The sequence below is a fragment of the Pteropus medius genome, unplaced genomic scaffold, assembly GCF_902729225.1.
Source record: "Pteropus medius unplaced genomic scaffold, Ma_sr-lr_union100, whole genome shotgun sequence".
Classification (NCBI taxonomy): domain Eukaryota; kingdom Metazoa; phylum Chordata; class Mammalia; order Chiroptera; family Pteropodidae; genus Pteropus; species Pteropus medius.
In genome coordinates, this window is record NW_024340849.1 from 17798133 (window position 1) to 17822208 (window position 24076).

The 24076-nt window shown below is 38.8% G+C and overlaps 1 protein-coding gene and 1 pseudogene across 1 annotated transcript; one reads left to right on the forward strand and one right to left on the reverse strand.

The window, feature by feature from the left end:
- Window positions 1-8471: 8471 nt before the first annotated feature.
- ELAC1 (elaC ribonuclease Z 1) lies at window positions 8472-21643 on the reverse strand. The gene is made up of 4 exons (XM_039841400.1): window positions 21509-21643; window positions 16124-16288; window positions 10593-11060; window positions 8472-9159 (listed from the first exon to the last, which is right to left on the reverse strand). Exons 2-4 carry the CDS (start codon window positions 16278-16280, stop codon window positions 8693-8695), a joined length of 1092 nt encoding a protein of 363 aa, XP_039697334.1. The 5' UTR covers window positions 16281-16288; window positions 21509-21643; the 3' UTR covers window positions 8472-8692.
- Window positions 17636-18880, forward strand: LOC120585165 (mth938 domain-containing protein-like; annotated as a pseudogene).
- Window positions 21644-24076: the final 2433 nt, after the last annotated feature.

Genomic DNA, 24076 nt, shown 5'->3' on the forward strand with positions numbered 1-24076 from the left:
CTTACAACAATATCACATTGTCTTAATAACTGCAGTTTTACAATAAGTCTTGTTATCTGGTAGTGAAGTCTTCTAATTTTCTTCTTCCATGATTTTTCCTGACTATTCTTGTCTATTTGCATGTCCATTAAATATTTGAAATAGCTTATCAATTTCCTCATATATACCCACATACAAACCTAAAGACCTTTTGATTGGGATTGAAATTGAAACTAGATAAATTTTAAAATAAATGGCATCTTTCCAGTACTAAATTTTCCACTTATTAATATGGTATACTGTTACATGTATTTGAGTCTTCTTTAATATATTTCAAGAATATTTTGTAGTTTTTGACAGCGAAGTTTTGTATACCTTTCTTTAGATTTATTCCTAAATTTTTTATGGTTTTGATGCTCCTGTAAATGGTGTCATTTAAACTTTTTCAATCAGTTTGATGTTGAAATATAGAAACAAATTGATTTTCTTTGTCCTGATTGAATATCCAGCAACTTTGCTAAATTCACTTGTTAATCCTAATGTGTTACCTGTTTATTCTTTTGGATTGTCTATGTGCATAATCATATCATCTGCTAAAAATGACAGTTTTATTTCTTCCTTTTCAATCCTTATACCTTACACTCACTTTTCTTGCTTTATTACACTGGCTAAGACCTTCAAAGCAATGTTGTATAGAAGTGGTATTCAGTGGACATCCTTGTCTGGTTCTCATCTCAGGGAGAACGCTTTCAATATTTTATTACTACATATCTGTAATATTTACTGTATTTTTTTGCAGATAATTATTGGGTTATGGGCATTCCCTCTTATTCTTAATATGCAAGAGTTCTCATAATTAATATATTTTATCAAAAATATATCTATGAAGATCATTTTACCACTTTCTTCTCATTAATTTTGTAAATGTGGCAAATAATATTGATTTTCAAATGTTACGCAAAACTTCCATTCCTGGAATAAACTCCCTCTGCCAAGATGTCTTACTCTTTATATTTAGTGGATTCAATTAGCTAATTAGTTTCTTTAAGGTTTTTATGACAGAAATTAGTCTGTAATTTTCCTTTCTTTTAACATTCTTAAGTTTTGGCATCAAGGTTACAGCTGACCTCATAAACTGAGCTGGGAAGTGTTCCCTCTTTTTCTATTTTCTGGAAGTGTTCATGGAAAAAAGGTATATTTCTTCATTAGTTGTTTAGAATGAGTCACTAACAAAACCATTTGGCCTTGGAGGTGTGTATTTTTTTTTTTTTGAAGAGTTTTAATCACAAATTCACTTTCTTTAATAAACAGAAAATTTGACTATATTTTTTCTTGGATCAATTCTGGCAAATTGTTTTTAAGGAAGTGATTTTAGTAATTTTATCTAGAATTAAAGTTACTTATAGTATCCTTTAACAACTAATTAATATTTGTAATATCTGTAGCAATCTCTTCCTTTTCATTCTTAATATAATAATCTATTGTATATTGTAAATAATCTATATTGTAAATAATCTATTTATATAGATTATAAATAATCTATCACTGGATTGACTGATGAATAGATAAATAAAATGTGGTATATCCATATAACAGAATATTATTTGGCCATAAAAAGGAACGAAGTACTGTTATAAGCTACAATTTGGATACATCTTGGACCAGTCACAAAGGACCACATATTATATTATTCAATTTATGTGAAATACCCAGAATAGGCAAATCTATAGAAACAGAAAGTACCTTAGTGGTTAGAAAGTAGATTAGTGGTGGAAAATAGCTTAGGGCTAGGGAACTTGAGAGGAAAGGATACAGGGTTCCTTTGCGGGATAATGAAAATATTCTAAAATTGATTGTGGTTTTTGCCTGCACAACTCTGTGAAAATATGAAAACCCATGGAATTGTATGGTATATGACTTATATCTCAATAAAACTGTTTCAAAAATCTATCATTGGACAGATGAGATATTCCTTGATCTGGATTTGATTAGATCCTCCTTTAATTTTGTTCAAAGCAACAAATTAGAAACAACTCAACCTGCAAAAGAATCTTATCTAATCACTCATGTTTCAACCCCCATACCAATATTTCGATGATTCCTTTCTTTGGTATCTCAGATGTTTGTCGTCCTGGAGCATTATGCAATGGAACCAGCAAGACGCTTAGTCTATCGTAGTTCTCAGGAATATTGATTTTAGGAAATATGTTATGTCAAAGTATGTCTGTGTACACTTAGAAAAGTCTTCGCACATCCCCAGGGGCATAAATACCTGCTTGAAGACTGCTGCAGTAGTTATACTGCCTCTCAGTAAAGTCATGTGGGGGAGGAAATCAATCTTGTTCCAGTATCCACCAGCCGTGTGAAGATGTGCTCCGTGTAAGGCCCTTTGTAAGCCAGTTAGGATCAGCGTTTGGGGTGCTTACCCAGACATGGTATTTCTACAAAGTCAGCTCTAGTCCAGTATGTTTGACAGAGATATGGTCTCATTTGGACAAGCCTATAATCTCAGGAAGCCACAACAATATAGAGAACCACCTAGACAAAATAACCCTGGTTTCATTTTGGTGGCACTGAATTAAATGTTACTTAGTTCTACCTGAGGCTGCAGGAACAGTTTCTGGCAGTTACAGTTTCGGGGATTTATATAGCTGGGAAACTTGATCCCTTGCCTTTCCCCTTTTACTTTTTTTGTGGGCGAATTTAATCTTTGTACCTGCCAAGTCTACTGGTGTATAATTAGCATGCTGACATCTGAGCAATAGTGTTTCTCTGCTAGCTTTATTTAGGAGTGGAAATATTTTTTTATTTTGGATAAACTTAGGTGCCCTCCTCAACTTGTTACCCTGGATATGACCGTTTTTAATTTTGTAATATGTCCATCAAGGACACAGAAATATTTGCGTCCACATGTCAGCTGGTGTTACCCTGTCCTTTAAGATATATATGAAATTGGCTCAACTCCTCACCTGCCCCCACCCCCATTTACGGGTTATGTAAAGGTCAATGCCCTCCTTACCCTTTTCTGAAAGTTCCTGGGAGACTTAGATTTTCGTGGTCATCTGACTCCAGCTCCTGTGAACCGTCTTAGTTTTGGATTGTCTCACTCTCTCACTCCTGCTTTTTCCCCGCCAGGTCAACCTAGTCATGAAATTCGGAACTCGTTCTTGTTTGGTAGAGTGCAGGGTTGGGGAGGGATCCCCAAGTGCTGAGTTGAGCCAACTTCGAAGAAAGTTTGGGGCAAACAGAAGGATTTATTTCCAAATAATACAGCCACCATAAAATTGTTATCACATCCTCCCACCATTTCTCTACCGTGCACAGAGCTCCAGACTCCTGCATGGGGCTTGGCCTTCTCCCCTCATTCTTTACTACTTTTGCTTCAACTTTCCTATACATAGCAAAAGCCAATACTCCAATTTCTTAGGCAGAGAAACTCCTTTTTCCAGCCCTTTCCTTGACTCTAGGTAACTGTCCACCTATCTTAGGACACCAAGCTAAATCTTTAGAATTCGTATTTATAAGGATTTGCCTTATTAAGGTCACAGGTAACCAATCTCTGCCTCCTCAGTTTTAGTTGAGAGATGAAGGGTGGGGATTTTTGTTTTTAATATTAATCAGGAAAAATCCCTAGGAGAACAAAGTATTGCATCTTAATAGGATAACAGGTTGTCAAGGTACATTGAGCCAGTCGCCACTATTTATGGAATGCCTAGTTTGTTCCAGGCCCTAAGCTAGGAGCTAGGGCACAAAGGGAAACAAAATCAGACACAGTTCTGTTCTTCTGAAGCTTACAGTCCTAGTGGGAAAGAGAAACATCAATCAAATACTCACACAAGCAAAATGAAAGCATAAAGTGACAAACACCAGGCTGGTGGGGTACAGGTGCTGTGAGAGAAATATGCTACCTAGAGGGAAGTCTAGGAGGGCTTCCATAAGGATGTGACTGCAGAACTGTGATCCTAAGGCCCAGTGAGGGTTAACCTGGGGAGAGGAGAAGGAGCATTCCAGGTCAGAGAGAGGAGAGGGAGCAGTCTGCCAAGACTGTGCAACAACAGAAACCTCTGACAAAGAACTACGGAAGGCCCATGTAGCTGGGGCTGCAAAAATGAGTGGTATTGTGGAAAGACCAGGCTGGAAAGGGTGGGTAAGGCAAGCTCATTACAAAGTTTTAATTGCGCGGGGAGCAGGTGGGATAGGGCCTAGGCTCAGATTTACATTTTGAAATAAATTGGAGACTAGTAATTTGTATTATTCAGAGCAATGTCTTATTGTGTTTTAATGTAATTTTTAAACTAAATGGATATAAACACATACCAATAGTTCAAAATATCAAATACTACTAGTTCTGTTAGGCTTATGAAAAATAGCAGTCCTCTGTCCTTACCCATACTCCTTGCAGCTTCCACTAAGGATCCCTTCCTCCAACTATTCCTCTGGTACTTACTACCCCTCCTTTTAAAATATAATATACTTAAAGTGCTCTTTATTTTTCAGTTTTAAGTACTGTTTAGTTCCTACTATGGAAGAAAAGAATTTCTTGATCTTACCCCATGTCCCGCCCCACCCCCTTGAACTCTATTCTTACCCTGCCAAGAGCAAACATTCAAAGCATTACCAGCATTTCCTTTTTATTCTTCCTATATAAGAAAAAAATACTGACTCATTCATTACCTGAAAAAAACATCAATCAGTTAGAACAGAACTGGTACATTTCACTATAAGTTTACACCTTTGTGAAGACAAGATCGCTTTCACTGTGTATGTCATGAACACATTTGTAGCAATAAGGACTTTTATACCCTTTCAAGTAAAAACTACATTTTTAAGCTGGCCTAAGAATATTCAAGAAAATCACTGAATCACATGTGCTAGTTGAAAGACTTACTAAAGTTATTTGTACTAGGAGGCAAAAATAATCCTTATAAGAGAAATGTCTTGGAAGAGACGTTTTAGAAAGGTCATTAATTGATGATACCCTGTACCATCTATTGATGGAGTAACGAAACAGGCCTTTGTCATGCTGTTGCAGAGTGTGGGCTACAAAACAAGTGGGTGATTCCTACCCAGATTCTAAAAAAATAAGTGAGATGTTTTGACCTTCAGAAAAGTCAGTCCTAAGGAAATACTCAGAGATACAAAGATTTATGCCCAAGAATATTCATGATAGTATCATTTACATATAACAGAAAACAATCTCAATGCCCCAAAGTAGGAAAATGGTTAAATTATATCTATTGAATGGAATAATATAAAGTCATTAAATTCATACTTTCAAAGAACGGTTAATGCTATGGGAAAATGCTCATGATGTTAAATGAGAAAAACAGTTGAGGTCAACCTACATGTAAAAATATGGATGTGTGCATGTGTATAATAAACACACATAAACATATTATATGTTTAAATATGTATAAATATCTATATACACCCCAATTTTTTTTAGTGCAGAAAATAGAAAAAAGAGCTTTTCCCCTCAGTGTGATCTGCTACCTATACACTTCAGAATCGCCTGGGGGCCTATTAATAAATGCAGATTCTTGGGTCCCACCCCAGACCTACTGAATTAGCCTTCAGAGCCCAAGAATCTGTCTACGCACATCCTTTTCCACCTATGTAATACTCACATCTCAGTTTCAGGACCACTGGACCAGAAGTTGTAGCTCTCTGGGTGGTGGAATTATAAGTAATCATCTTCTTTCCTTGAATCTTTAAAAAAAAATTCTCTATCAAGCATATGCTGCTTTTATGATTAAAAGGATATTAATAAGGCATAAGTATTAGAAAACAGAGCAGATTTTGGGTGAGTCTAAACACCTTTTGAGAACTGAAAAGTGCATATTTTTTCATCTAAAATAACCAGATACTTGTGGATTCCTGATACCTGAAAGTCAGTTTAGGACAAAGAAAATACTAAGTGTAGATATGTAATTCATTACCTCAATAAGTTGTGCAGGTAAAAAATATAATTTTGAGAAATATCAAGGAACAGCATTTCTCAGTGTTCTAATATGTTCCTTGGCAAAAGAGGATTCAATGATTGAATAAGTTTGGGCACAAGACAGTCTAATTCCTTCAAAGAGTCCTACGACCAGATTATAGGTTCTGGGAAGTCCAATATAAGCTTCACTCTTAATTCTAGCAACACAGATTCTTAGAGTGTGTCTTACCATCAAGAACGAATTCTGGTCCAGAAGAGAATCTGAGAAAAAATTCTCACCATGCACTGATACTCTACACTTGATTCAACGTATCAATTCATTCTCACATTCCCATGGTCTCCCAGGGCTTGACCCACATATATTAATAGAGCCCGATTCTAAAGGCACATCTCAAGTCAGCTACCAAATAATGCTCAGGAGCAGCACAACTGAGTGCCAGGCTATAAGATTAGAACTGTTGAAGGAACTATATACTTTTACTTAATATTTCTACTGCTTAGACAATAAGCCTGGAATTTTGTCTTATATTCATTTACATACTCCCAACATGAAAAGCCTGGCACTTAGTCGGTACTCAGTGAATGGAGCACCACCAACTGGGCAAAAGTTTTTGGATATATACAGTAATGAAATAGGCTAGGCACAGATCCTCAACTTTAGGTTCTAAAGTTTGCACCCTTATGATATTGGGGCTTCATTTCATTCAATAAACATTTCTGAGTGCTTACTATGGGTAGTTCCAAGCATGTAGAGGTGACTAAGATACAGTCTTTATACTCAAGAGCTTCAAGCAGCTGAGGTACTAGTACTAGCCATTCTCTCATTTATAGGTTTAGGCATACTGTAAGTGTCTAATAAATGTTTGTTTGAATCAAATTCAAAAACCAAGTTATACTTTAAGTCTGGTACTTTGGTGGGCCAAGAGCCTAGAGTAGGGCAGAACCAGTCCATTCTGGAGACTGATTCAGAATGGTGGAGATATTAAATAACTAGATCTATCTTCATTATTGCTACTTTAGGGACTGCAGAATTATCCAGGAGTCAAAATTTTACTAGAGAAGCCCCAGAACCTAAAGGGATTTAACAGTATATACCTTGACAATATTTCTAAATATGTGTACTGTAAAACTCTCAGGGTTCTTGAAATGTTAATATATAGTATATGGAGAAATGGGACTGAGAAAGGGGTTCAATAGAGCTGACAGGCCTCCGTACTGCAAGACCTCTCAATGCCTTTCAGCAACAGGCTACCCTCTTTTTATGCACTGTTTTATTTAATCTTCACAGTGATCCTGAGGGGTAGATACTGTTTTTCTCATTTTAGAGATAAACAAACAGAAGCGCAGAGAGTACACTATCTGCTCCAGACCACAGAGGTACCACCATAAGGTACAGAAAAGGACTCTGAAATCGGGCCTATCAGGTTTAGGACTACTCAAGCTGTACTGTTTTTAATATATCAATGGACACTGGAAACTCCAGAGAAACACATAGCACAAAGGGTTTCCCAAACTGATTTGATTAGGGAACCTTTATGAATGAATCAGTACTTGAGACTAGCTTTCATATAACACATTTTGAGAAATATTGTGAGGCAAATGAGGCGGAAATATCCTAGGGCAGACAGAAGGAAGGTGGAAGGCAGCTCAGAAGGAAAAGCTATTCTAGAAAGGACATTTGTTAAAACTGTCCTCAAAGAATTATTAACAGAAACATGTAAAATTAACCCTCGGTTGAATAAATATCAATTTTTTTTACCACTGGATTCATAAGCTCCAACTAAGGGCTCATTTCTGTCAAATAATACTTGATATGACATTCTAATTCCCACATATTCACTTAGCTAGTTCTTTAGGATTTGTTGTAGAATTTGACTTACTTAGTAGTTCAACTCATTATGTCGCTAATTTTGATAAATTATATTCATATTGGGAGTATAAGTTTTAAGTTGCTGTGTATCTCAATTAGCCTGCAATTTGTATTTTGGAGTGAGATAATTCTTTATTGCATAGAATTGACCCAAACTTTGCAGGATCTAGCATCCCTAGCTCCTACTGACTAAATACCAGTAGGAATCGCCCACCAATCCCCTACTCATTTTGACAAGAAACATCCCCACAATTTCAAAACTCCATCTAGGGGAGGGGTATCACGCCCAGAGAAGAACCACAGGTTTAAAGTAAACCTGAAAGTTCGATAACATATTAATTGAAGAATAAACACCTAGCCCAACAATGCACTCAGCATTCCAGCAAGGAATTCAAGATTTAACATGCCAACTTCAATTCTACATGTCTGATGTCTCATTACATTTCTCTCTATTCTGTTAATAACATGAACAGATTGAACACAAACTGCCAAAATACCATTTTTAGCCAAGAGGGCCAAGCCCTGCGTACTGTGCCAACAATAGCAATAAAGCTGGGCAGAAGCTAAGCCCAGGATTGCACGGGGTACTGGCATGTATCTGAGAAAGCAGCCACGAAACATGAAGTATACCTGAATAGTCTATCATTTTATCAAATTTGGACTTTAAAAAGGATGCTGGTCTTTTTTCTTTTTAAAATGATTTATTATCAAAAAGGTTGCTCCCACTCACTGCTGAGTCAACTCGGCAATGCAGCTCCATCCTTTTTAGGATTATTAGGACCCAAATAATGTTAGACCAAAACAACAACAACATAACAACAACAACAACAACAACAACAAATTCAACTGCTGGTTCAGTAACACATCATAGACATGTCGGTATACAGTCAGGAACACTGGTTTCATTTCTTGATCGGAATGCCAATCACCATAAAATCTTCTGCTAGAGTCACTTCTTGGAAATCTAACACTGACTCAGCTTGCTTTTTTAGTTCTACAATCCCATCTGTTTCTCCTTCTCTGGCCAAGGCAACTGGTTTGTACCTCTGACTGAAGTGAGTCAGAACCAGCCTCTTTGCTTGGCACAACTTTGCAAACGCCGCTGCCATCTGTGGTGTGCTGTGGCCGTGCTCCTTTGCTTTGTCAACCTGGGCATCATCCAGGGTCGCTTCATGGATCAACAGGTCTGCTCCAAAGCACAGCTTCACTCCTCCATCACCCACAACCCCAGAACAGTCACCCAAAATGCAGATTTTTCTTCCAACAATAGGCTTTTTTAGGACATCTTGGGGAGAAATTGTAACTCCATTTTCCAGAACAACAGAAATTCCATTTTTCAGCTTCCCATAGGCAGGACCTGGCGGAACACCTAATGATGGAGGCAGATAACATCACATCATGGGGATGGAATTTATGACTTGTTAAGAGAGTCTGTTTTAGCAACACAGCAAATAGCAAATGGCAAAGGCATCCAATTCTTTTCATAATTGTAATAAATATTTTACTATTTGTGGAAAACTGGAATATTTATACATTGTTAAAAGTTCAGTGTTGGCAATGCTCTAGTACTTAAAACATTTCCCAAGCACAAGTGTCAGATGGGTTTTATGCTCTTAAGTCCCTCTAAGACCTTATTCCAGTCAAGATAACAGCCTTGATTCTCTGCTGTGTATAGGAATAAGAGTTTTTGAGAATGTTTTATTCAATAAGCTCATCTTGGACAAAATTAGAGTCCATTTAAATAACGACAAGGTACCTACAAGCTAACTTAATACTGTTTGGGTTGTTTGGATGACAAAATCAAGGAGCATTTAGGGCACACATACATAATCTTCTTTGGAGATACAGGCAGTTCCACATTTACTAAACTGTGCTTAAATCTCATATTAATCTAGAATAATACCTGATCATCACTCCGGACAAAACCTACAAACAAACAGAATGTGTTTACTAATTCTAACATATATCATGTTTAAAGTTTCCCAATATAAGAGTATTTCCATAGGTTCTTAGATAATAAAAATACCTTTGGCCTGAGTCATTTTTCCTTATTAGTCTGTATTTTGTTTTAGTTGGTAAAGAAGGGAGAGGTTAGGTAAATAAAGAAACAAACATACAAAAGGCACCATCATGCTTTTTATAAGCTCTGCCATGGCCATGCCAAGGAAGGTGGTGATGCTAGAGGTACAGCAGACCTGAACACTGCTTTGAGAGAGGTGCTGAAGACTCCCTCACGCATGAAGGCCCAGTGTGGAGAAGGTATGAAGCCACGGATGGCCTCAAGCCATCTTTGTGTGCCTGCTTCCAGCTGTGATGAACCCAGGTATGTAAGATGGTTGAGGGGCAGCGTTCTGAACACCAAATTAACTTAGGCAGGGTAGAGAAGGCAAACCCTGAAAGCAAGTGGTTGCAGCTGCGAAGTTAATATATGGCAAAAATTCTTAGGCCAAAGATGTCATTGAAAACATATTTCAAGAGGAAGACATGACAAAATAAAAGCCTGGACCTAAGACAACAGCACTACGCTGCCAACCAAGACAGTGAAAGCTGAAGATGAGACTACACGTGTGCATCAGGGGAGCTGAAGAGAGGAGGACTCAAACATACACTTGGGTTTTGGTCTGAATAGCACCTTTTGGCTCCAGGAATTTCCCTTAATAAATAAACTTTGGGCAAAAGAAATGAATGGAAAAAATGTCAGCTTTAGGCCTACGAGATAGGAAAGGAAGGTCGCTATGACACTTCTAACAGCTTTAGTTATCAACAGCTTGACTGAGGAGAAGGAAAGGAAAAACCACTTACCGAGGTCTTTTAGTTTCTGTGCATTGAGTTTACCTGGGCGTTTCTTCTCCACAACTGAAAACCCAAAGGAGGGAATTCGGTGAAAGAGGCGAAATGCTTTTACAATAAACTGTTCATCATCAACCAGAAGGTATGAGTTTTCTTCTGAGTCTAATATGATAGTTCTTCCTTTCCCCTCTTTGGGAGGGCTGTCCGCTCTACTCATGTCTGTAAATTCTTTTAGTTCTTCTGTGGGACACTGATCTGCTGTAGGCACCAGCTCATGAACTACATAAGGGAAGACCAACTCCGTGTGAGAGAGTTCCATGGTTCGCCAGATAAAGTCCCGAAGTCCTGCAGGGCCATAGATTTCAATAGGCTGTTTGGCGACTGTGGAGCCGCTCTGCAGGCTAATCGTGCAGAGGAGGCCAGGAAGGCCAAAGAAATGGTCTCCGTGAAGATGCGTGATGAAGATCTTGGTAATTCTCCCTTTTGATTGAGGGAGAGAAATAAGATTGGGAACTTTTCAGAAATAAAAATCCATACAAAGCCACTTGAAATATGCATAAAAACAGAGAAAGTGGTAAAATGAATTTAGAGTTTTAATTACACCATAAACTTATTTTTTTATATTTTTCTACATGATTCCAGAAGCAAGAAAGACAGGCTTTATCTCACTAGACAGTTTTAATAAGGCATAATTTTTTAAATAAAACGTCTTCAAATTACAGTGTTAGTTTTCAGAGTATATCTTTCTACCTATCTTCTTAATCATTAAAAAAAGTTGCAATAAGGAAGTGTATTAAAATACTTCACTTAAGTAACTAAATAGGCCTCAGGTGTCAAAAGCATCGGACAGTTACAATGCCCCCTCCTGCTCCCTCTGAGAATAGCAAATAGGTATTTCCAGCAGAACGAGTGTTCTACTGGCTCCAGTTGACTGGACTAGTGCCCGAACCCACAACTGCCTTTTAAGGACTTTCTACACTGGACAGATATTAACTAACCAAGTTTGAGCCTGCTTGTCTGAGTGAGGCTAAAGGAGGAGGATAAAAAGGAAGATGATGAGGGAAGGAGAGGCAAGGGGAGGAGGATGAAGGAGGAAGCAGAGGAAGCGAGGTGAAGAACCAAGAGGGGAGGAGGTGGGCAACAGACTCCAAAATGCAGATCAGAAAGCAGATCCCCTATGGTGTTATGTAAAAGTCTGCCCCTTACCTTCAGCCTGAACTAACACACAGTTTTTTCAGCACATTCTGGCTTAGGCTGTAATTTGATTTATCCAATGGTAAATGAAATTTGCTGCTGGTATGCGGCAGGATGCCATATTAGCATTTTTCTAAGATGCACCACAGGCATTTTTAAAGTAACAATCATAATTAACACATTTTTAGTATAACAGAGACTTCGGGTCCTATCTCACGGCCCATGTATTTCAAACATTTGCTGCCATAAAAGAACAGGAAAAGTTTACTGTAATGTGATTTGTCCTGTAAAATTAGGACAAAAATGTTCTCCAAAGAGTCTTCCAGTTACTATACCAAGCCCAGACCCCTGTGACAGAAAACAAGATTGGGCAGAGGCTGATTTTGCACCTTGAGACTCCCCAGGTAGCACTCTAGAAGTTTCAATATGCTCCTTTTTGTGTTTTCTTTGTAGTCCTTGTTTTTGCTGTTCTTTTTACTTTTAGAACCCTTTCATTTTCCCTTTCCAGCTTTCTGGGATGCCAATGCACCCGTAAGCGTGACCTGAGACCTCTACAGACAAAAGAACTGCAATGGTTGTTGAGTCCTGATCTCATGTTGACCTGAAAAGTGCTGCATCAAACTTTCTGCTGCAAAACAGCCAAACCAAACTCCAACACAATCTGTGGACCCAAAACAAATGAGTCAAGTTAATTAAAAAACTGCTTCCCACAGTTATCACATGTTCAGGGAAGACACACATTTCATTTTTCAGGAAACTTGATTTCAGAGGGAGAAGGAATGGCAACCACAATTATCAAAGGTAAGTGAAAGCTATCAAATGAAGGAAGAAAAATGCATGGGTTCCCTTTCACTTGAGAACAAGAAAGTTACAGGGGAATATGTCATCCACAGAGGAATGGAATGATGATGCAGTTATATTTACTGCCCTAGGAAAATGTCTGCAATATATTGTTTGTATATGTTGTTGAGTTGAAAAAAAGCAGGTTACACCAAGTATAGTGTGATTCCATTTATACAAAATTACACACACACACAACTATACCTTCATCATGACTATACATGTACGGAAAATTTAGCTTATTTATACTTTTCTGCTTTGTTTGAAGTTTTACAGTGAGTATATATACTTTTCATAATCATTTTTAAGGGGAAAAAGGAAGGCTTAAACTCAGTCTTTAAAATTATGAAGGAAATATGATATGGCAAACCTATACTTGTTAATCAGATGACTGCATATTAAGACCATGGAAAGTTGAAAGAAGTATGTTTAGATAAATAAGAAAGTATTTCCTTATGAAATTCATAAAATATTATTACCCAAGGAGGTTGTACAAGTTGAAAGGGTTTCGATGGAACAAATAATGATAGGTCCATATTGGGTTACTGAGAAAAGCCAAGATGTTTTGAGGGTGCTGTATTCCAGTCTGAGACTGGGGAATTTTGAAGTGCTAGGGTCATAGATAACATGTGTGATTACCATCTCACTCTCCTCTGAGGCCAGGAAGTTTTTTAAGCCAATAAAAATTTCATAGACTAAAGGTTCTCTTAAAAATATTTTTTATCAGGCTGAGTTTTACAAACTGTTTACTTTAAAAAATACTATGTAAAGAAGCCGTAAAATACAAAATATTAGAGAAAGGTATTGTGGCAGATGAGACTTAAGGTGGTACCCATAGCCCCTGCCTCCTGCTGTTCATGTCCTTCTACAATTCCCTGCCTTTGAGTGTGGGCAGGACTTGTGACTTGCTTCTAACCATAAAATACGGCACAGGGTGCAATGCCATTACACTATTTAAGACTCTGTCTTGCCATCTCTTCTGACTCCATCAGACTTTCTCCTTTTCTGGTACCACTCCAAGCTACCACGAAGCAGAAACCTGCAAGACCAGAAAGTGCAGGAGGCCTCTAAGAGCTGTGGGCAGTCTCAGTCCTACAACTCTAAGGATTCTGCCAACAACCTGAGTGAGCTCTGAAGTAGATTCTTCCCCAGTTGAGCCTCTGATGAGACCTCAGCTGCAGGCAATAACAGGACTGCAGCTTAGTGAGACCCTGAAGTAGAGAACCCAAATAAACCAGGCCCAAACTCTCTGACCCAAAGACACCAGAAGATAATAAATGCAAATAGGACAAGAAATTTATAATCTGTTAAGCAGCATGAGATAACACATACAGTATTAAATAAAAAGTAAAGACTTATCCCCACACCCAAACTTCTAGTACTCACACTTAATAGTTTGTTGTTTCTATTTTAATCATCCTGCCACCTCAATCCCTATTCTCTAAACTGTTACATATTACAGCCTCCACTCTGGTCTATGCTTCCCCTGAGAGTTCTCACAAAAGGAACCCCTATGTGATCCAAGGGACATAAAGCACAGTACCTGCCCTCACCGCGGGGTTTCAGCACACGACAGTACATAATTATGACTGAGCTGTGTACACTTTAAGGCCACGTGTCCCAAATGATACAGTTCTTTCCTCCAACAGCTCTTTTCCTGACTTCCTGTCTAGATCTGGGATATCACCATCTGTAACTTGTAATAATTTTCCACTTCTTCACACCCTAGAGATTCAAACGGTCACTACCTCCTGCTGGCTCTACAAGTACCTCTTAGACTTAGTCTTCTTCATTGCTGTCCATACTTCCCGCTTCAATATTCTCATCCTCTCTCCTCTCAGATGAACACAACTGCCTTGGAATTGGTCTCCCTGATACTATTCTCTCTCTCCCAATACATCTGCCATAGGAAAACTGTCCTAAAACACAAACCGGACCATGTCATTCCCATGCTTAAAAAAACTTTTAATGGTTCTTATTGCCGACAGAATAAGGTCCAAATACCTTCATATACCACAGAAGACTTCATAGTCTGCCCTCGTTTACTTGCACTATTCTTTTCTCTCATCTATCCTAGCCAAATACTCAATGTTCAGGGTGGCTTAGCATTCCTCAAACATGTCATTTCTCTCCTGGGAACTCCCTTGCTTGTTGCTCACATTCTTGTCTGTTCCTGGAATGTCTACCCCTATTTCTCTCACCAGAGAAACTTCTATTCATCTCTTAGATCCCTGTTCAAGTGTTACTACCTCTAGGATGCTTTCTCTGAACACACAGATACAGTCATTGTCCCTCTCCCTAGTGCTCCAGAAGTACTTAGAAAACACTTCCATTATTCTACTTATCACATTACAATAAGATTGTTTGCATGTCAGTTTCCACCAATAGACCAACAGATCCCTGGATGCTATAACTCTTTCTTTTAGTCATCAAATGCCATGCACTGAGTTGAGTCATACGAATAATAACTTCAATAACCACCATTCATCAAGACCCAATAAGAGAGAGGCACTATACTAAGTGCTGAACCTCTTATTCATGTATTAACCGAATAGATATTTACTAGGCATCTATCAGGTATGTCAGTGATCACTGAGCTTAGTACAGGAAGGTAGTACACATAGAAATGACTATTGAAATAATACATAATTTTAGATAGCAATGATCCTAAGAAGTTAATAAAAATAGGATGGAGCAATAGAATGCCTGGGGTGAAGGAGGAATTACTTAACCCTGGAGGTTCACAGAGCTTTTGAGGAGATAGTACCTGAGTTAATTGATGAGAAGGAAACAACCACACAGAGAAGGGATTATTTTATATAATTCTCATAATATCCCTTCTAAGTAGAGTTTTTATTCCCATTTTCAAGATGAGGAAAGTAAAGCTTAAGCTTGTTGATCTGCTCAGGTCACAAGCCAAGACACAGCTGGGACTGGAACCCAGGGTTGCCTGACTCCAGGCTGAAGCTTTTCATCACTATACTCCTAGGTCTCCTTCCTGCCAGGCCTTTGCTCACTCCACTTCCTCTGGCTGGAATGTCCTTCTCCCCAGCGCAGGGGATCCCTCCTCTCCTTTCGACAACTCACTGAGATACCTTCCTTGATAACCCCAAGTGGAAAAGAACATACCCCTCCTCTGAATATCTACTGCCCTTTGCAATCGCTCGTGATACTTACACCTTTCTCCTGGTGGAAATAAGCGTGTACATTGTTCCTCTGCTTGGGCAGTGTCCATCTAATATGCCTGATGTATCTTACTCCATCCTCTATTCTCTGAACCTCTATAAATCTTTGCTCTCAGTATTTATGTGATAAATAAAAAGTAAATAAATGAATGAAATTCAGTGGGCATTGCCAGACCTCTGAGGGCCTTCCAAGGCTTGCCAGGATTCTAGCACTGAAGTGGGATGCAACTGTCAGGGTTGTTTCTGAGCAAAGGCCCAAAGACAGCCAAGAAAATAAAGCAGAACAAGAGACAGTCTTAATGAGATAGCTGAATGTACACTAACCTGCTTTAAGTTGGCTTTTCATAAGCTGGGTCTGGGTTCCCTCCCCACAGTCAAAGAGCCAGCACTCGCCCTCACACCGAAGGACCAGAGCAGAGGCACCCCGAGTTGGGGATGGATATGCTGCGCCTGTCCCCAGAAACGTCACATCCATAGACATCTTCTACCCTGCAATGGAAAGATCACCTAGGGATTATTTCATATTACTGCTCAAAATCATCAAAAAAGATTCCTAAGAGTTTTATTGTTATTTAGGACAGTGAAGCTATTCTGTATGATATAGACACATGCATTATACATGGGTCAAAATCCACAGAATGTACAAGACAAAGAGTGAAGGAACCCTAATGTAAACTTTAGTTAATAATAATGTATCAATATTGGGTCATCGACTGTAACAAAGATACCACACTAATGGAAGATGTTAACAATAGAGGGATCTAGGTATGAGTATGAAGGAGTATATAGGAACTTCATACTTTCCAAGCATGAATTTTTTTTTAAAAGTCCTTCTAATAATCACTAAACAATAACCACTCTATTTGAGATACTGAGATGAGATTAAATTACGCCTACTATGTGGTATCTGTGGTGCCCATGGTGATCAGTCCTGTTTCTGAACAATCATAAATACAGCAATGCTCTACAACACTACAGTAATACTGATACCTCACAGTAATGCCCAGTGAAGGCCTCACTCCCCTAAATGACAGGGTTCACAACTGGCTAGTACTTGGGTTTCTGCTATTATAAGTGATCAGCAATAAACTGATCAGTGTGTAGATTTTTGCTAACTCCTGGCATCTCTCTTTTTCCTTTCACTATTTCTGGGCACACCTGCTATCTCTGATATATTTTCATGATGGGAGATGTGCATCAAATAGAATAAGAATAAACTCAAACCTACACATAACCAATTATAGATTAGCCACTTTGAGAGCAGAAAACAAACACGTAAATATTTTAAGAAAAAATACTGAAGTAAGAAAATTTGACAGACAGCTGGATAAATATATAAAACTATCAATAACTTTCCTCAGTCCTAACAGTAACCAGATAAATAGAAATGGGAAAAATCTCATTCACAAGAAAAAAACCACTTTATAAAATCACTAGAAATAAAGTTATTAGGAAAGGAACAGGCACTAAAAGACTTAAACACATACACATTAGGTTTCTTAATAGGAAGACTTAATATGTTCATCTTTTCATAATTAATGTAAATACATGTAATGCAAATTCTATCAGATTTCCAGTGAGAACTATCTCAGAACAAAAACCAAAAGATCACATGGAAGAAAAAGGTCTGAGAATGGGCAAGAAAATTACATCAAGTAGTGAGTAGTGACACATCTTTCTAGATATTACACTTACTAAACAGGTGTAACTACAAGATAATACGACTGGCACAAAAATAGAGGTGGAACAGTAGGGCAAGGGCAGAAATAAACCTAGGTATGTATGGTAGTCAATATTTAATGAAAGCGTAAAAAGAATGACTTATTTAATAAATAACATTGACATAATTGGCTATTTTTGCAGAAAAAAGATTCTCACTTTGCATTGTATATAAAAATATATTCCATGTGATTTAGAAATTTAAATGTAAAAGGTCCAATGAAATATGTTTTAAACTATCAGGAGAATATGTACATAATGTGAGGGATGGGAAAGCCCTACTGGCAAGACAGAAACCCAGAAATTTTTTTAAAAAGTAAACATTTTCACCACATAAAAAATTTCATATATCAAGACGCATAACAGAGGGCCTGAACTAACCAAGGTGAGAGGTAAAGCACAGAGCTGTTTGGGATCGCAACTCCGTGGAGAGAGGGCTTTGGATTTCAGCTAAGTTCCTTATGTCTTTCCCTGAAATTGCTTCCCTTTCATGGGGGCAAATGAAAGTACAAGGCTCTAGTAAAACCTACAAGGACTGCAAAGTGTGGCCAGGGGGAAGTCGCACTTGGGATTGTAGAGAAACAGGAACTGAGCATTCTCCTGGAGTGCAGCCTGCAGATGTGGAGGAAGTTGTCAAGAAGTGTGTGCAGACCTTGCGACAGGCCGAGGGATGAGTAAAGCCTTGAAGATGTCTCCATCAACTCTGGAATGCCTTGAGAAACAAGGCATTGATGTGCGGGTCCTCCAGACAGAGCAGGCAGTGAAAGAGTATGATGCCTTGGTTGCTCAAGGGTGGAAGGGGTCTTCCATTCCACCTGCTGATGGAACCTTAAGAGAATAATTCACTGAGCAACCAGTAAAAAAAGACTCAAAAAGTAAAGGACCAAAAAAACACCTGGAGAAAACTGTTTGCACTGTGTGATAGAGTTAATGCCTCTAAAAAAAAAAAAAATCATGCAAATGCATTAAAAATAACTGATACCATAAAAACCGGATATATACAGGAAATTCACAGAAGAAATTCAAATGGCCAATAAGCATGAAAAGTGCTCAGTCTCCAGGTAGACACCATTTTCCACATGTCAGCTGGCAAATAATAATGCTAGCCAGTGCTCACCAAGACAAGAGAAAATGAGTACTCATGTTACTAGTGGTAGAGGTGTGAACTGCTATTATGTTTGGGAGAGTAATCTGGCAATATATATATTACCAATAATAATGATGTTGCTAATAACAACACACTTTAACCTAGCAATCCCATTTTTGGGAATCTACCCTACAGAAATAAAGGATCTATGCACAATGATGTTTTTTTGCAGTACTTTTAAGGTGGCTAAAATGTGAAAGCAATGTGAAAAAAAAACAATGAGGAAACAACTGAATACATTATATAAGACAGAGAAAGCCTGGTCTGGAAGGCTTGTTTTTAATGCTGGTTATCTGAGAGGTGATTAAAATGGTGGTGGCGGGGGATTACTTTTTCTTTTAAATCTTTGAATTGTTTTTGGTTGCAATGAACAGCGTTTGATTTATTTAATTTTAATTTATATTTATTTAATATTGATGACTTTTTAAAATGTGTCGTTAGGCTGAACATGCTTTTCTAACTACATATTACCTACCCTTTCTTTCCATTTGGGGACACAGTCAGCTCCTCATCCCCACACGCACCCTACACACACAGATGGTACATCTGTCCACCTCACACACAAGCCCTTAGGTTACCGCTAGTGTCCCTTCCATGTGTTACTCCACATTTTCACTTCCAAGATCAAACCTTCCTTTGATAACTAAGTATTTTAATTTGCAAAGGCTTCCCACTGGATTGCAGTTTGCAAGAGAGATGAGAATAAACAAAGTTAAAAATATTAAATGCTAATAAATGCAGAAGGAATAATAGAATATAATCACTTTGCAATCTCTAACATAATGATCTAGGCCAGTGGTATACAACCCTGGAGCATATTAGAATCAGCTTTTAAACCATACCAATGATTGAGCTCCATCCCAGAACCATTAAAAAAACAAATTCTGCAAGTGAGATGTGCTTTAGTATTTTTTAAAAAAAATCTTCCCCTGTGATTCTGATGTGCAGTTTTGAAAACACTCAGTGAAAGGCTAACAGAGAACAGAAAACTATAATGGATGGACCAGGCTGACCCAAACTCACAACTCAACTAGTCAATCTTTTTAAAAAACTATTTATTATGAAAAATTTCAAACACAAACAAAAGTAGAGAGATTAGTATACTGCCACATACCCATCACCGAGCTTCAACAATTATCAATTTATGGCCAATATTATTTCATCTATATCCCTCAGCCATCATCCAAGAATCCTTGTTAAGTATTCATCCAAGAATACCTGATAAGTGGTATTGGGTGTCTCCACTGGGAAGCACGCACTGTCTGGCTGTCTCTCTTTTTTCTAATGTTAACAGCCACTAACGATCATTGCCAGGATGTTATTTCATTAAAAGCTGCCAAAAGGTGATATTCTCTCCTTCCTTCTGCAGTCATTAGCTGGCACCCTTCTGTAATTCCCCGGTCAATTATTTAATTACTCTGTGGTGCAATTTGTACAGAAAAGGTTCACAAGTCAGACTTTTATCTAACTTCTGATGTGATGCAGTATAAAGAAAGGACACAGTAACCCTAAGAGGTTTTCTTGTCAAAAAGTAGAATCTGAATCTGAAAAACGCTGTGATCTAAATACTAGATTAAAAGACACCACAGGGGTTGGAAAGCAACATCCGATATGTAGGAAACTTTACAGGATAAATGACTTGTTTTCTTCAACAAGTAAAATACAGTGACAAAAAATAAAGAGGGAGGGGATAGAGATTAAAAGAAATATGAGCGGTCAATCGAATGTAACACGGGTAGCTTGTTTGGATCCTGATTTGGACAAACTGATAATGGGAGGGAAAGAAAGACAATTGGGGAAATGTAAATGCTAACTGGACAGATGATAATATGAAATGCTTATTAGATTGATAATGGCTTTATATTTTAAAAAGGAGTTATTGTGTTTTATAAACATCTAAACAAGTATGTAACAGATGAAATGGTACATTCAGATTTGCTTTAAAATAATTCAGTGGGGATGAGGTGATAGATAAAACAAGATAGATCAAGAGCTAGGAATTCAGTATACTATCCTATATTCGTATAGTTTTGAAAAATCCCATAATAAAAAGTTTAAAAACAAACGAAACAATCAAAACCCCTCCACTAAGTCGAGAAGTCATCAGAAATTATTTATTTAATCAATGGTGCATGTTTTGTGATATGTACCAGGAATTAAAAGTAACCAAAGCACATTTGGTCCCTGTCTTCTTGAACAACAATAAAAAAACCCAGTCGCTTGTTTTCACATGACTATGATCCACCTTGGACGAAGTGCGTATTCTGTCTGAGCATAGCACCCGACCACTGCACTGTTACTCTGGGCCAGTGGTTCTCAGTCCTAGCTGCATATCACAATCATCTGGTGATTCTGGGGCCTTAGTATTTGGAGGGCTTCCCAAATGATTCTAAAGGCTGCGGGCTGAGAACCAGGTTCCAGGCAGGCAATGCCCACCCTGCGATGCCCGTGGCACAGGTAGAGCAGATACTGCCAACCTCCATTTTAGAGATTAAAGAACCGTGGCCTGGAGAGATAGGGTGAGTGGCCAAGACCAGAGGCCGGGTTTCCAGCCACTAGCGAGCCCAGACTCCCTTCCAAGTCGGTGTCAGTCTCCCAAAAGGGGCGGTGGGCGACGGCAGAAGCGCAGGGTAGCGAAGGCTTCCCCCGCCGGGGTGGACCAGGCGCGTCTCGGCCCCGGGCGTTTCCCGGGCCTGGCTGCTCTGCGTGGGGCCGGGGCCGCGAGTCGGGAGAGAGCGCGCGCGCGCGCGCCCGGGCGGCCCAGCTCACACGGCGGCCGCGTGGGAGGCCGCGGCGGCGCAGCCCCTGGCCCGACCCCCTCCGGCGCGCCCTTCCCCACTCACCCACTCCCCGAGGCCCGCGGCGAGAGCCGAGGGAGCCACAGGCCAAAAACAAGGAGGCCCAGCTGTCCGCCGGGCGGCGATCGGCGCGGGCGGAAGTGCACCGCCGGCCGCGTCCGCGTGCGGCCGCTCTAGGACACGCCGGAGGTCCGCGCTCAGTGGCTCCTGCCCGGCCCTTCTTGGTGGGGAGTCTAGGTGCGGGCTTGAGACACCTTCCCTGCCCCCCAGTGGGGTCTTCTCCTCCTTCTCTGCCCGCCCTAGTTCTCTGGGTAGGATGGTGGCGGGAGCCCTTGAGAACCCGAGCGCCCCAAATGAAAACGTTTACTGTTCTGTTGTTTGTTTTTCGTGTAATGTTTTCAAAGAAGAGCGTTGTCCCTGATGCTTTGCTCATGCCTACGTTTGTGTTAATTCCTATTCTTTTGTTGGAATGAATCTTCCTTTCAGCCACTAAACCTAAAAGTTTAAGCTTTAGGTGCCTTAAGAGGAAAAAGCAATGTGCCTTTGAATCAGAATTCATATCAGCATTACTATTTATCATGAGTCTCCGCTCATAATCCACTATCCTATTCCAAGAATACGCCGGAATACTTGCTTGAAATCGGAAGCTGCCGGTGCTGTACTTGACACGAGCATTGCAAACGGGTTCTCTTAGGTAGTGCACGGCATAGCCTGCTGGACGTGAGCCTGCTGTGTGCAGAAACTGCACGGGGGTGATACACACCACAAGGGAAAAAAACTCATTCGGTTCAAATTTCAACATTTAGAAAATGTATTTCAAGCTCCTATGCAGTACCAGATGCACTGATTTTTGCTCGACGTTTTCGAGGTGGTCAGTTATACAGCAGCCAAACATAAGAAATGGAAGTGCTATGTCTGTGGAGTTTTTTGAAACTATCAGGGAGAGAGGAATCAAGAACACTTCTCCCCATACCTCGTTTTGCTCAATAAACCATTAAGTAATCTACTTTGGGGGCTCTCCAAAGCCTTTATTTATTCAAGTATTAACTGAGCTCCAACTTTGTGGGTAGTGTTATTTTCGATGCTGGGAGAATTTTAAAAATATGTTGTGGCCCCTGGTTTTAGTAGCATACACTGAGGTTGGAAAAAGATATATCAGGAAACAATCAACTAACAATATGAGGGAACAAATGAGAAGACAAGAATGATAAGAATATGAGAAAAGGGGGATCACTCACCAGCCATGAGATTAGTTAAGAACACATAGCTAGGTCTTACAGGATGGCTGACCTAGATCAATGTTGTGGTAATGGGAAAATAAGGTGGATTTGGTCACATTGGGTCTGATTTAGAAGAGTATTAAACACCGGATTTAACAAAGAACTTGACCTTTATTTATCTGGATACTTGCTTAGCTAAGGGCTCAAAAAGGCACAGATCATTCTACAGCTAGGTCTTGATCACAGCTCAGCCAGGGGGCCCCTCCCAACAGTATACCCTCCATAGACCTGCCCTTTCCAGAGATTCATGGCTTGTTTCTGTCTACCTAGCAAAGCTTTCTACAACTCCCTGGAGATTATTGTATCTTTAGAGAATAGTGGATAGAACTTTTTGTTCATTTAAAAAATTTTTCCATTATGGGAAATTTTATATATATACAAAAGTTGAGAAAATGTTTAGTGAACTTTAATGTGTAATCATCACTCACCTTCAACAGTTAACATCTGGTCCATCTTATTTCACCTATAACTCATGCCCCTCCAAAAGCAACAACAAAACCCTGGATAAATTTAAAGCAAATTCCAGACTATCATTTTATCCATAAACAATTCTATAAGCATTTAAGGAACTTTTCTTTTTTTAAATTTCATCACTACATAATGATGGTGGGCGGTTCAGTGTATAAACATAAAATGACTTAAAAAATTACAACCATCATATCATTAAGATATTTTAATACCATCGAATCCAGGCACAGTTCAAATTTTCCTGATCACTTTAGAATTTTTTAAAGCCTGTTTCCCAAAAATATAAACATAATTTTAAAAAATCACTCTTTAAAGAACTTACCTCACCTGAAAAAGTTAACAGTAATTCCTTAATATAGCTTTGTTACAACATCCTTATTTATTAATGTCATAACTGCTCAATGTTCAAATTTCCCTAATTATACCCCAAATATCTCATATGTAATTGGTTTGTTTGAATCAGGATCCAAAGGTTTACACATTGCATTTGGGAGATGTCTCTTAAGTGTCTTTTACAATTTAGTGATTTATTCTTCATTTTTTTTCTTGCCATTTGTGGAATAAATTGGGTCATTTGTCCTGTAGAATTTTGCAAATTGTGAACTTGGCTGGTTACATCTCCATGGTATCATTTAACACGTTCTTCTATCCTCTGTATTTCCTATCATATGGGAGTTTGATCTGATTCAAGTTCTATTCTTTGGCAAGTTGGTTTCATAGGTGATGCTGAGTACTGTTTAATTTAGTATTCTAATCCTTTCTGATTTACCATTTTAATATTAGGGCCTTGGAATGTGTACGTGGTGGGGGAGAAGTGAGAAATAATTCTTTTATTGCAATGTTAAACTAAGGAGGGAAATAGAGT

Bases quoted from the DNA above. Each gene is read 5' to 3' on its own strand.
- ELAC1 (XM_039841400.1), bottom strand. From the start codon at position 16,280: ATGTCTATGGATGTGACGTTTCTGGGGACAGGCGCAGCATATCCATCC. The intron at 11,061-16,123 runs GTTAGTGTACAT...CTCAATCAAAAG, and splicing joins GAAAAGCCAACTTAAAGCAG to GGAGAATTACCAAGATCTTC. The intron at 9,160-10,592 runs GTAAGTGGTTTT...CTCCATCATTAG, and splicing joins ACAGAAACTAAAAGACCTCG to GTGTTCCGCCAGGTCCTGCC.